The sequence below is a fragment of the Podarcis erhardii genome (assembly GCF_964252035.2).
Source record: "Podarcis erhardii genome assembly, chromosome: 7".
NCBI lineage: Eukaryota > Metazoa > Chordata > Lepidosauria > Squamata > Lacertidae > Podarcis > Podarcis erhardii.
Genome location: NC_138511.1, coordinates 65,298,049 through 65,312,245, shown reverse-complemented (window position 1 = coordinate 65,312,245; position 14,197 = coordinate 65,298,049). Strand labels below are relative to the sequence as shown.

General features: G+C 45.6%; 1 protein-coding gene across 5 annotated transcripts in view; it reads right to left on the bottom strand.

Moving 5' to 3' along the window:
• Nucleotides 1-3,372: 3,372 nt before the first annotated feature.
• NCMAP (non-compact myelin associated protein) overlaps nucleotides 3,373-14,197 on the bottom strand; it is a 38,151-nt gene continuing 27,326 nt past the window's right edge. For 4 of the 5 annotated variants that reach the window (XM_081869850.1, XM_081869854.1, XM_081869852.1 and 1 more), the window contains 3 exons: nucleotides 9,283-9,378; nucleotides 7,040-7,124; nucleotides 3,373-5,713 (listed from right to left, as the gene is read on the bottom strand). In XM_081869850.1, the coding sequence (XP_081725976.1) occupies nucleotides 5,566-5,713; nucleotides 7,040-7,124; nucleotides 9,283-9,378 (329 nt within the window). In that variant the 3' untranslated portion in view covers nucleotides 3,373-5,565. Of the gene's footprint in view, nucleotides 5,714-7,039; nucleotides 7,125-9,282; nucleotides 9,379-13,785; nucleotides 13,881-14,197 lie in introns of all 5 variants that reach the window. The other variant, XM_081869851.1, reaches the window with a different exon arrangement.

The following is a 14,197-nucleotide window of genomic DNA, read 5'->3' as shown; positions in this document are numbered from 1 at the left end:
GAGGGGAAGCGAGTGAAAAAAAGAGAGAGACGGGCAGCTCAGCCAACGATTGCCTCTTGTTTTAACCGGCATACCCAATCGCCGGGAGGTGAGAGAGTGGCGTCGTTGCAGATCAGCCAATCAAGCGCTTCTGCTGGAGGGGGCGGGGGGAAGGTTGTCGCGGTCAGAAGAGGGCGCTGCGGAGCGTCGTGGCTCCTGCGTGTTTGCAGCCACGTTTTGCAGGAGGCTGCGGCCTTGCGCTGGCTTAGCGTAAATGCGCGGGTGTGCGTCGGGCGCACACGTCCTGCTTGAGCTAGGGTTGCCCAGGTGTAGCCTTCGCGCACCGTTTAATTCCACATCGTTCCACCCAGTAATAATCTTAATACTCATAATAATTCATTACATCTGACGGTACCCTGCCTCAACTCCTTGCATAGTATTTCGTAAGGGTGATGTTCACAGGTGGTAATGCGCGTGTCTTGATAGAGACGAGGATTAACGCTTTCAACACTCTTTTCAATATTGTCTTTCCATGTCGTGACCTGCCTTAAGGATGAAGGGAGCGAGGAGCCTTTTTTCAGATCAAGGGCCACATTCCCTTTTAGGAAACCTTCCATGGGCCACGTGCCAGTGGTGGGCGAGGAAAAAGTGTAGAGCTGCGAGAGGGTGAACTACAGTTCCCAGTGTTCTGTGGCGGAAGCTCGGACTGTTCACGCGTGATATAAATGTGCTTTAAACATTGTTTGCCCCCTCCCAACCCTATAAATCAATAAATGGGATATTTATTATTTGGGATATGAAGGGAAAACGCAAGCTGCAGAGGAATTCCTGGGCCTTAAGAAACAATACAGGGCCACTGACCGTCCTCCCCACCCGGCCCTGAGGTGTGAACAGAGACAGGAGATTTGGGAGACAATGGCAGAGGTTGGGGTCATGGTGTGAGAAGAAAATGTTCCCGTTTACTTGAAGCTAGGAGATAGATGAAAAAAGGTATCTTGGCTGGCTGGCTTGCTGAAGGCAGACAGGGGGAGATGCCTTAAATGCCAGTGCCACACTGCTTTGGGGAACAAGACCCTCTTGAAATGACGATGCTGTAAGATCTGGATTCAGGTGAATAATATGTGAATTCAAGTGAATAATACGTGAATAAAACATATTTCTTAAACGTACAACAGCCTCCATTGCATCTTCAGTTCTACCAAGGAGCACAGACTCTGGTTGAGGGCCAAGACCCCTGGAATCCCATGCATGGCTTGGTAGGGATTGGAGTGGCCAGTAGCTGTATGATCACTAGGCTACATGGAGGTATGAATAATAAAGAAATTAAACATTGATTTGTAAATTGCCACAAGAGGGAGCTGTATAGTTGAGTGTATGTTTCCCGGGGGGGGGGGGGGGACAGTGCCTGCCAGCCAGCTGATGGGAGTTGCAGTCCAAAACATCTGGAGGGTGCTGTGGTGCTGCTGGTGACAACTGCTCTACACTTAGACACCCCTGGTATCTTGGTGCTTTTGCAAGGAATATCCTGTTGGAAAGGTGAAAGGTGCTATCAGTTTCTGAAGTTGTGCATGAGAGAGATTGCACACTTCCCTCTTTGGGTATTGCCAGTGGTCTGGTGATTTCATATGTCAGCAATAAAACCTTGAATGAGGCTTAGTAGTGTGATAGGAATTTTGAGGTCTTAGATATATATTAAATGTTCATAAGTGTACCAACCAAGCACATACATAGATCAGCACAGGAAGACCAACCTGGAACCATTTTTGATTCCCAAACTGTCCCAAACTGACCAAATGTTTTCTCTGCAAGGTCAAAGGAAAATGGAAAAGCCTCCCCATTGTCTTTTCCTTCACAAATCCTATCTTAAGGGTATGTCTGTGTTTGAATAGAGTGAGCCTGTGACCTGACTCAGGAACTAAGTACAGTGGTACCTCTAGATGTGAACGGGATCCGTTCCAGAGCCCTGTTACCAGAGCCCTGTCCAGAGGGCAGTTACCTCATGCTTTTGGCTGCTGCCAGTCCAGCCAGTGGGTCTGGGATGATGGACGTTGTAGCCTGAGAACATCCAGTGGGCCACTGGTTCCCTACAATTGCTTAATAATAATTGCAAAAACTATACCCTGACTGAAAATTGGCAGGGCCACTGGGGGCCAGATGTTGCTTGGGGCCCCACATCCGGCCCTCCTTTTAACACATGAGCCTAGGACACAGGAGTTCGTACAAGAGCAACAATGCTGCTACTGTGCAAATGTACGCCGTGGGCCTGGTAAACTGTTTTGGTCAGATTATTACACACCCACTTCAGAAAAAGTGATTTGTCACAAGACTTCTCTTCAAAACTGACAATAACCGTTGATGGGCAACCATTGTGAAACTTTTAATTCAGTGTGAAGAGCTGGTCTGTGCACATTCCAGCCATCCACTCACACTGTACACAGAGCACAACCTGGAACCTTGCATGGACTTGGCTTCCAGCCAACATGCCTAAACTACAAACTTGGTTTACACAGCCTAGCTTCTCCTGCTCCTCAGCAAGAATCCCTGGTGTTGCCTTTTCTTACTAGAAATCAACAAATCTGTCAAGTAGGCTTTCTAATCATAAGTTCAGTTCTTCACACTGCTATATCAGTTTGCTTTTGTTTTTATGTCCACGTGAAAATTCCTCAGCATTTTAGGCACGTTGGTCCTAATACATTTTTGCAAGCACTTTCCTCTGTCTCTAAGCTGATAGAGCTACTGTTCCATCTCTACTAGGGCCAGGTAGCATGGAAGCTAAAATATATCTGGATATCTTTTTTTCTTTTGCCATAAATCTTTGAGTGTGAGGATGTGCGTTACTTCCATGTCCCTCCATGCTGCTTTTGAAGCTCATCTATCTCATAGCTTGCTTTTGGTTTCATATGGTGGGGTAAGCTACCCTTGAATACAGAAACTTCAGTTGGTCTAAAATTCCACAGCCAGATTACTGGCTGATGTTCTGTTTAAATACTATATAACCCATTTTAAAACCACTGTTATGGTTGCCAGCCATTTCTGGGACTAATTCAAGGTGCCTCAAATACCTGAAAAAGCACCTACTTCCCTACAGAGCCTCTTCAGTGCTGAGATCAGCAGAGGGGACCCTCAGAACCTGGGGGGGGGGCGGGTAGTACGAGAGTTGTGGAACTCCCTTCCCACAGAAGTGTGTCTGGCACCTTGACTATAGAGCTTCTGGTGAATGCTGAAGACTTACCTCTTTACCCTGGCTCTTAACACTTGTGATGTATATTTTTAGGACCCAGCTTATTTCTGTGATTGTAAGTTCTAAACTGTTTTTAATATTGTGTTTTAATGTTGTAACCCATTCTAGGTCCTTACAGTGAAGGATGGGGAGGAGGAGAAGAAGAATTTCACTTCTTTTCTGATATTCTTTTTATATTAGAATTTCAGCAGAAGGATGTGCCATTATCTTTTTTTAGGTGGGTCACAAATCACATAATTTATGGACATGTGAATGGTAAAATACGTTTGCAGTGTAAGCCTACACATGTCTACTCAGAAGTAAACCTTGTGTAGATCAATAGGTGTCATATCCTAGGAAGTGACTGCAGCCTAAAAGCATGCTGAATTAATTGTGTTCAGCTTACACAACCATCTCAGATTAGGGATGGGTGAATCTGTTGATTTTAATTTCTCTTAGTTTTCATTTTTCCAATCTTCAATTCCGTTTTCCACATCTGGTTATATTTTTTTTTTGTAAAGGCCTCATGAAAATCCATCAGCATTATTGTGTGAATTTCTCCTAATATGCCCGTCTGTATGCAATTTTACCCAATATACACATGCTCTAATGCATTTTTGTATGTTATTCTCACTAGCATACACATTTTATGCACAATAAATGAATTATTTTGCACAGTACTCAGCTGTAGAGCTGCACTACAAAATTCATAGAATTGTGAAGGGTGGCTGTGTTTTGGTTCTTGTATTTTAGGAAATACAAATTAGGTGGGTTTGCCTTTAGGCTTCCTTGGGCTTCCTCAACCTCGGCCCTCCAGATGCTTTGAGACTACAATTCCCATCATCCCTGACCACTGGTCCTGCTAGCTAGGGATCATGGGAGCTGTAGGCCAAAAACATCTGGAGGGTAGAGGTTGAGGAAGCCTGGGCTAACTGAATCAAATTCTACCCTATCCTGACTGCAGATCCAGTGGTGGCTGGTGCCCATGGAAGGAAGGGACGCCAACAGTAGCTGGAGCCAGAGCCAGTCACAGTCAAAGCCAATCAATTCTCGTTTTGTCCCCATCCTTGTTCTTGCTGAGTTCTACTAGGGCAACCTGGAGACTAAGGAGGGGAAACTAACAGGCATGAGATTCCTGCATTGCAGGGGGTTAGACTAGATGACACTTGGGACCCCTTCCAACACTATGATTCTATGATCCTCCATTAATTTACCTAATCCCTTTTTAAGGCTGTCGAAATTGGTGGCTATCACCAGATGTCGTGGTAATGAATTCCAGAATTTAACTGCATTGTACGAAGAAGTCTGTCATCTCATCTGTGCTAAATCTCCCACCCTTCAGCATCATTAGATGCCCCCAGGTTCAAGTGTTAGGAGAGAGGAAATAAAACTTCTCTTTCTCCACACTATGCATAATTTAAATACCTCTATAATGGCCTACATTGCCTTTGCCCCCACTAAACTATTTAAGCCCCAAGCATGCTAACATCCTCACAGGAGTGTTGCTCTAGCTACCCTGATCAATTAGGTGGCCTTTTCTCTTCTCCTTGTAAGAGGTCACATGTTCAAATGCTCCCCATACAAGGGGTAAAAAGACAAAGCACAGCTCATTGAACACGGGAAAAGAGTCAGCCAAGCATCTCCCTGGTACTCAATCTGAAGTGGAGCGATGCTACTGAAGGTATAAGCTTCTCTTTAATTTGGGGCATGAGGAGGCTTTGAAAACTGATTTACCACGGCTCCCTGCATCATTCTCATGGGAAACGAACAGGAGAAAGCCATTTCCTCCTGCCCTACCCTAAATTCCTGACACTAGCACCTGCGAGGAGCAGGCTAGTTTGGGGGATGCTGCGAAGGCTGTGTTTTGTGTCACAGCTCTGCCCTCGAATACCTTGTTCCCACTCCACATCCCTCAGCACCTGCTGCCTAAGGCAGCCACTTCACTCCGCCTAACAGTATGGACAGCCTTGGGTGGATGGGAGTTCCCTTTGCCTCTTCAGAATCTCCAACCAGCAAAGGACCGCTCAGAATCCATGGCCATGAGGAGTCTAATGTGAAGCAGCAGAAAACGGTGGAAGGGCATCTCTCGATCCAACTACAGGGGCAGCCTTGCCACCAGCTACCCTTATGTATCCGCAGCTGTAGAGACAAGATGCCACTTTTGCAACTGGGTGACATCCATTGTCCTGAGAATCTCGGTCTTTTCCTTTCTTAAAGAAACAGAAACGTGGAGAGCTGGTCACAGTGCAACTCCAGTTAGCAGCTCCAGTCTTTAACTTCCTTTATGTTGACGAATCGCAGGTCTTCCCAGAGCCTGTAAGGCCCATGTTTGGGTCTGATTTGTCATCCTCTGTGGCGCTCATGCCTCAGGGCCTTCTGTTTGGCATTTGGATGTCCATGGGGACGAACGTCACCGTTGTGGTGCGACTGGGACTACTGGTGTCCTGCCCCAGCGTGGAGGGGGTTGTGGCTTTGGCGTTCTTCGGTTCCAGCTCCCGCTTTGTCCTCATGCGTCTGCAAGGAGCAAAGCAAACACTGCATTATGTCAGGGCTCACGGGTCTTGACGTAATGTCTCAGGATGGTATCCATTTCCCCTTCCTCTGCACTATTACCCAAGGTGGGAAGGAAACCTACAGCATCCTCTGGCCTCTTATGGGCCTGCTGCGTGATCAGCACTCCCACACGATGAACTGTGCCACACTAACCCTCTACCTGCAGCCTGAAGTGTGGCAAACAGGATTTATCCACTCCAGGAACACAAGATTCCCAAAGTCAAAAGGGAGGAATTAATGATGCAGCATCTCCCCCTTGCCACACTGCTGCCCTTCCCAGAAGATGGGAATAGAAAGGCCACAGTTCAGTTGCAGATCATAGGCTTTGCCTGCAGAAGGTCCTAGACAGGATTAGGAAAAAATCCAGCCTGAAAACCTCAAGAGCTACAGTGGTACCTCGGGTTTACTTAATTCATTCCGGAGGTCCGTTCTTAACCTGAACCTGTTCTTAACCTGAAGCATCACTTTAGCTAATGGGGCCTCCCGCTGCTGCCACTGGTCTGCCAGAGCACAATTTCTGTTCTCATCCTGAAGCAAAGTTCTTAACCTGAGGTAGTATTTCTGGGTTAGTGGAGTCTGTAACCTGAAGCGTATGTAACCTGAAGCGTATGTAACCTGAGGTACCACTGTACTGCCAATCCTGAGCCAGATGAATGAACTGTCTGGCTTAGTATAAAGGCAGCTCCTTATGTTCTTAAAAGGGAGCATCCCTGATGTGCATTCTTGGTCCCTTCTCCATTGTCCTGGTTTACTGGATAGCTGTCGAAGCAGCCCCTGCTGTAGCTGCTCCCATGTGATCAAGATAACACAAAACAGGTCCATTTAAATACATCAAAAGAGGCAGCTGATAATGCATTTTGCCTCTTAGGTCACTGCCACTAAGCTCCACCCTCCTCTCTATTCACTGGATCACCCTTGCATATTTTGCCCCAAAGCAGTATATCACCCTCTTCTCCATTCATTGGGTTGAATGCAATGCTAGTCCTACTCAGAATACATCCATTAAGTACCTGACAAATTTAGGGCCACTGATCTCAGTGGGTCTGCTCTGAGTAGAGCTTAGTTGGATACTGCCTTTTGGGTCTCCTTTGTACGGCATATCACCTCTAAGTGAGGATCTTGCAAAAGCAAAAACTGCAGGGCCGGGCTGTGGAGCCGCACCACCAACACAAACATGAAGCGGATCCCGTGGAAACACCTGAGAAACGCAGGGAACGCTGCCCACAGCCTGCTTGTTCTCTTGAAAAATCAAAGGAACTTGAGCCCAAAGCCAAGTCACTGACTCACCTATTATACATTTTCAGCGAGAGGAGAACTGCCGTGAATATAACTATGATGCCAACTACAATGGCCGCCACAATCGCTCCTGAACCTAACAGGAGGAAGGAAAGAAAAACAATACTAAAGTGCTAGTTACAGGTAGGCAGCTGTGTTGGTCTGCCGTAGTCGAAACAAAATAAAAAAAATCCTTCCAACTACCGTATTTTTCGCTCTATAACACGCACCCGACCATAACACACACGTAGTTTTTAGAGGAGGAAAATCCGTAGGCATGCCACCCGTAGGCATTCCCTCCATAACACGCACAGACATTTCCCCTTACTTTTTAGGAGGAAAAAAGTGAGTGTTATGGTGCAAAAAATACGGTAAGTTTGTTATTGGTATGAGCTTTCGTGTGCATGCACACTTCTTCAGATATTCTTCAATACTAAAGTGAATGGGGGTCAGCCAAGGTTTTGGATTTTCAAAGTGTCTCCAGGGAGATCAATACCTTAGTTACATCTGAGGGCTCAGGGGGGTCCATAGCTCAGTGGTAGGGCATCTGCTATGCATGCAGACAGTCCCAGGTTCAATCCTGGCATCTCGGTAGGTGTGGCGATCACACAGGGCCCCTGGACGTTTCATGGTCTATTGACCCTGTGCCACCACTGTGGTTGCTTTCTTCGCTGCCACCACCCCGCTGCTCACAGGGACACACAGAGTCCAGACAGTTGCTAACATAAACAAATAATCAAGTTTATTTTTAAGTGCAGGAATAAGCGTATGGTTTCGGTTTATTTTTCTCTTGTCAGTTTCTTAAAACTTAGTTCCTACAACTTCAAACTGAATTAATCCCAACTATCTATCTAACTCCCTAACAATTCCTCTCACTCTCTCACAATACAACTCAACCAACCCACTGCGTATTCCACCCTCTTCCTTCTTCAACACCCAAGCCTCAACTCCCAACTGACAAACTTCAACTCCCAAACCTCAACTGTCAACCCCCAGACCTCAACTGTCTTTTCAAAACCTCCCACTCTATCTTTTACTCCCCCCTCGCATTCTCACTGGCCAATCACATCACACCCATTTTTAACTCTTTCCTTGACGCATCCTAGGGGCAAATGCCACAGTAGGGCTGCAAAATACCCTCATCTGAACCCCTGGAGAGCTGTTGCCAGTCACGGTAGACCAAAATGGACTAGATCAGCCAATGGTCTGTCTCAATATAAGGTAGCTTAATGGGGGGAAGGACCCTAGCTCAGTGGTAGAGCATCTTCTTTGCATGCAGAAGGTCCCAGGTTCAATCCCAGGCATCTCCAGATAAGGGTTGGACTGACTCATGTTTGAAATGCTGGAGAGCCACTGCCAGGCAATGTAGGCTGTGTTGAACTAGCTGCTACCTGTCTTTATTTGTTCCTATTCAGTGTGATTAAAAATACATATATATTATTATTTTCTTTGACTTTTTCACTTTCTCAGGAGCGTGGATAGGACCACCAAACACTCCCCATTTCTTAATCACAAACTCATTTTGAGAAAGAACAGACTGTAATACAGTGGTACTTCAGGTTAAGAACTTAATTCGTTCTGGAGGTCCGTTCTTAACCTGAAACTGTTCTTAACCTGAAGCACCACTTTAGCTAATGGGCCTCCTGCTGCCGCTGCCCAATTTCTGTTCTCATACTGAAGCAAAGTTCTTAACCCGAGGTACTATTTCTGGGTTAGCGGAGTCTGTAACCTGAAGTGTCTGTAACCTGAAGCGTATGTAGCCCGAGGTACCACTGTATCTCCTTGGAGCATGCACAATGATAGTAGGGTCAATCCTTTGAATCTGTGTCAGTGACTCTTTATTTTCAGAGGAAAAACAGCTTCCTTAGGACTGAAATAGGTGTGACTTGAGAGACCCAGGACTGGATTTTACATCGTGATTTTTTGATCTCTTTAAAAAAGCTGTCAGTGGTTCCTTCCTAATTTTTTTATCCCAGGGATAGCCAACCTGATGCTCTCCAAATGGTGATGGACAACTTCCAACATTTCTTACCATTGGCCATCCTGCCTGGGGCTGACATGCAGTCCAAAATTATCTTGAGGGCACCAGGTTGGCAAAGGCTGTTTCATCAGGACAGTGGTCCTGGAGCGGGAGATGTCTTCTTTTTAACTACCATACTATTTCCCCCATTTAAAATGCCTCACACAATACCTGTTCAAAAACATGTGGAACTTAGGCATGCAACCCCAAAATGTCAGCTTTGCATTTATCTTACTCTGATAAAGAATTTGTTCTTGAGACTTTGTGGCTGCATCTGTTGAAGACACAGAATTCTCAGACACCGGCACAGCTGTCGTCATCTTGATCCCAGCTAGGCAGAAGAAAGCAAGAGCTATTTTAGAACTGTGCAAAGTGAGCAAGGGGAGAAACAAAACAGGTGCAAGGAGATCACTCATTGGGCCAATGCCTGATAGCAGAATATATACAGAACTCCTTTGGTCTTATCCAGATAATGGGTTGCATCTAACGCTGTCTGAGTGGCGTCAGACTAGCACAACCAGATTCCTTCTCTGCCTATGTAGCCCCTAAACCTGCTCCAGAGTCCGGCAATGGCACTCATGCTGAAACATCAGAAACAGAGGGAATGGTACACACACACACACACACACACACACACACACACACACACACATCAGCTGGGAGAAAAGAACCTGTCCACAGTAAATCCATCATGTACCTAAGTCACCAGTGAAGTATGTGGCATTGCAAACTACGGAGTGTAAGTATGTCATTCAGATCCGTTCCTACACAGAGACACGTGTATTGGTGGGGGGATAAGTAAAAGCATGTAAATGCCAATCAAATACAAAAAGCAAGTCTGTTGGCCATTCTATGTGAAGCTAAAGAGAAGCTAGGAGGCCATTCACATGAACAGTCATTCATGAAAATGCAATCATTCTAGCATTGCAAAGTTTGTTGATATTTGCAGTGGCACAGAAACAGCAAACAGTCTCACAGTGAGTGGAGCGGGCAGGGATGGCAGTGAAATGCAAAAAGTACAGCCTGTGACAATTCAAATTTGTCATTAGAGGTCCAAGTGACCGTGGTGGCTAGGAGAGTGGAGATCCATGTATGGCACCTTGAGCTCCTTGGAGAGACCGTAATGCAATTAAGAAACCAAACAAACAAATAACACCTGGAAGGCACCACATTAGCCACCTCTGATATATACAAATGGCATAAAGGAAAGAATGAATTCTCTTTTATGTCTCAAAAGCTTCTCTGCTGCATTGCTTGGGGCAGATTCTTACCCACCACAGGCTACTGAGCAAGTGGCTACAAGTCTGGACAGATTTCTTTCATCCCATGATACCTTCTGGTTAACAAGGTTTTGCAGTTTTTTCCGAAACAGCACAAAAACCTGACAATGCTGTTTACCTGAGCTGTGAGTGGAGATTCTTCTTTGTGAATGGCTGTTAGCTCTCTGAAATCAACAAGCATTCCAACCTCAATGCTCATTTTTCGATCTGGCCTGGGCCAGAGCTACAGTTACTTGCAGGAAATTGACCCAATTTGTGAACATGCCAAGAACCCCACCCACACCCATTTCAGTGAAAGAGAGCTTAAGACTTCTTCAATTGCTTAAGGGTCAAAACTTCAGGTTTGGGAGGTGGAGGACCAGGGGAGCCTCCTCAGTACAAAGCCTGAAAGGGGCAGTAAAGCAAGTGCAACAATTGCCAAGGACCATGAATCCAGCTCTATAATGACTGTTCTGTAGGTGGAATTTCAACCAATCCAATTTTTGAAAAATAAAAACGGGAATATTCAGATAGCTGCTGGCAGCCTGCGAGAATGTTGGCTTTCTTCTGAAGTTTTGCCCCCGGTTTTCAAAGCTTTGAATTGCAATGTTGTTTGTGTCCAAGCGGCCTTGCTATTTCTAGCCAAAATGGGGAGAAGCAAAAATGAAAATAACTCAGGCCCTGAATCCATAACTAGGTCATTCTCCTCCAAGTGAATGGCGCCTTTGTGTGTCCAAGGCTGAGTTACTTTTGTAACATGATAATCTACTGTGGTTGGGGATACTTCCCCACGCTTCCTCGCCGCTCTCCCTCGTTTGAAAGAAGAATTGAAATCTCAGTGTTCTATTTTCCTAATCCACCAACCCTATGATATACGGTTTTTGTAGTGAGTTCATAGTCCTCCAGATTCAACCTGTCAGATACATAAAGATGGCTGCACCTTCCTAAAGCAGGATCTGTGGTGGTTTTACCACTATCCAATACAGTCCAAAAAGAGGCTGCTGGAAACCCAGTTCTCACTTAATAAGGAAATAAATGCAGCAAGGGGCTGAGTCAAGGGCCTGTGCTCTTCTTGCAAGAGGGTGGCAACATGGAAAGGCCAGCATGATGGGAAGCCGGAGGAAAAGGCTGGATAAATATTATTGTAAGGCAGCTGGTGGAAGGGCTACTCACACACAAGCTAGGTGGAGCTTTCACCTTGAAGGCTGTGTAGGGAGGGGAGAGAAATTCAATTCAGTTTGCATTTAAAGGTGAATATATCTGGTTTACACTTTCCAAAACAACATGTGATGTGAACCAAAACACAGAGCCATACTTTGAAATTCATGCTTCTTAGAACTTTGCAATGCAGTTCTCTAGCCAAGTAATGTGCTCAAAAGGTGAGAGTGTGCAAATTAATGCATGTATTAATGAAAATAACACACAAAAACCATTAGGGGAAATTGCTTTGCGGAAAGGTGTGTATTAAGCAAAACTGCATACAAACACAAATTGAAGTAGAAATGCAAAGAAGGGAATTTAAGATTGGAAAATGAGAAAGAGAGTATTTGAAATTGACAGATTCACACATTCCTAGATGTTTGCCTTCGGGTACCAATTGCAGGGAGAGAAGCAAATAGCAAAGGATGGGAGAACTGATGGATAACCTCCTTCAGACGCCGGATAGAGGAACTACGGCCCAAAGCAGCTCAGATGACCACAGTATCTCCTGTACCAGCTCCAAGAGTTGGGGCGACCATGTTACAATGATTGCACTCCTACTTACTGGGTCTGTTCCAGAGAGAAATAGTGGATGACTGTATCCTCAGGCCACTGGCAGCTGATCAGTTTTGTCCCCATTGCTATTTAATATCTATGTGATGCTTCATTTTAAATGTTTGGATTTGTACACCGAGTTTTATTTGTGATGGGCAGTTGTGTTTTGTTTTCGTATTGCTTTTGTCTGATTGTAGAAAATATTACTGCTGGATTCTGCACCACCTGCAGTTTCCAAAGCATCTTCAAAGACACTCGGAGCTGTCCGTGGTCCAGCAACCTTCGACCAGACTTGCCCTGGGGGTTCCAGTGTCAGACCAGAACACAACGCTCGCAATCTAACAATATTTGGAGAGCCACAGGTTCCCCACCACTGACCTACATGTGCTGTTCAACTGCTTCTTTAATTTTTGACTTGCGCTACTTGCAATATAGCTGAAAACTTACAGTTATCCTAACTAGTTAAACAATGGGAATACGTCTTGAACACACAGATGCTTTTACCTGGCCACAGTAAGAAACAGGCTGCTGAACTAGATCCTCCTTTGGTTTCTGTTGCAAGCCTTTGCAAGGCCCTGCTGTTTGGGGAAAATCCTTGCTGTCTGCAGGTGTTCACACACCCTTAAACTGTATCCCTATGATGTGCAGACTAACAAACTGAGAATGAAAGAGCCCTTATTGGTGCAAAGAGACTTCTCCTGCAAGGCTGTAAGAATAAACACCCACCATCTACTTCCTCAGTGGTTTGCATATCTCAGTGCCTTTCCTGCATTTGAACGTATAGGGCTATAGCCAACTAAGTTTTACTCAGAGTAAGACCACTGATGCTAATGGACCTAATAAATTTAACAATAATAGTTTGGTCATGTTCATTAATTTCAACAGAACTATTCTGTGTAGGACTAGCACCGGATATAACCCATAGCTTATAATTATCAATCTGGTAGGACATATAAATTAATATGGGCAGTTTTTATGTTTAAGTTAGGATCTATGAAATACTTTTATTGTTAGTGTCCATTTACTGGTGCTGGAGGAGACTCTTGAGAGTCCCATGGACTGCAAGAAGATCAAACCTATTCAGATCCTGAAGCTGAGGCTCCAATATTTTGGCCACCTCATGAGAAGAGAAGACTCCCTGGAAAAGACCCTGATGTTGGGAAAGATTGAGGGCACTAGGAGAAGGGGACGACAGAGGACGAGATGGCTGGACAGTGTTCTTGAAGCTACCAGCATGAGTTTGACCAAACTGTGGGAGGCAGTGGAAGACAGGAGTGCCTGGCGTGCTCTGGTCCATGGGGTCACAAAGAGTCGGACATGACTAAATGTCTAAACAACAACAACAAACTATTTTTCTTTCTCTCCCCCCCCCCCCGCTATATTTGCAAAAAAATTTAAGGTGGGGCAGAATGGCTCACTGGGCTGGCTCTCTAACCACAACCCAGCATTTGCTAAAATAAACTGGTACCAGTAAGCACCGAGAAGCCCCCACCTATCTACCCACCCACTGCCGTTGCCTCCCTTCTTATTCATGCTGAATATAAAGACTCTTTTTCTCTTCCTGGACTGAACTCACTCGCTCGCCCTCTCCTCCTCCACAAAGCACCTGCCTTCTCTTCCCGCAACAGGAACCCGACTCTCAATCTTGCACCTTTCTGCGGGGGAAAGACACTGCTAACGGATCTGTCAGCCTGCCCTCTCCCAACACCCCTGTCCTGACCTACCAGGTGTTCTCAGGAAGGAAAAAGGAGCCATTTCTTTGGGTAGGAGCTGAGTTGACTTTCCCTTTCAACAGGCTTGTCAGTTTGGGCAGCATTTCCTGGACGGCAGGAGAGAGGAGGCCAAGGTTTTTTATTATTATTATGATTATTAATCCGAGCACCGCTGCCGATTGCCAAAACAAGCAACTGGGTGTGTGGAAACTGGCCACAGGCGAGGGTGTGTGCATGTGGGATGGGGAGGACAGTCATTGCCCTTGTTACCTTTGTCTGAATCCATCAAAAATGCACAATAGATCACTCATAGTGCACACTGAGTCCAGCCATCAGAGCGGTGTAGTGGTTGGGGCGTTGGACTAGGACCTGGAAGACTAGGGTTCAAGTCCTTGCTTGGCCATGAAGCTCACTGGGTGGCCTC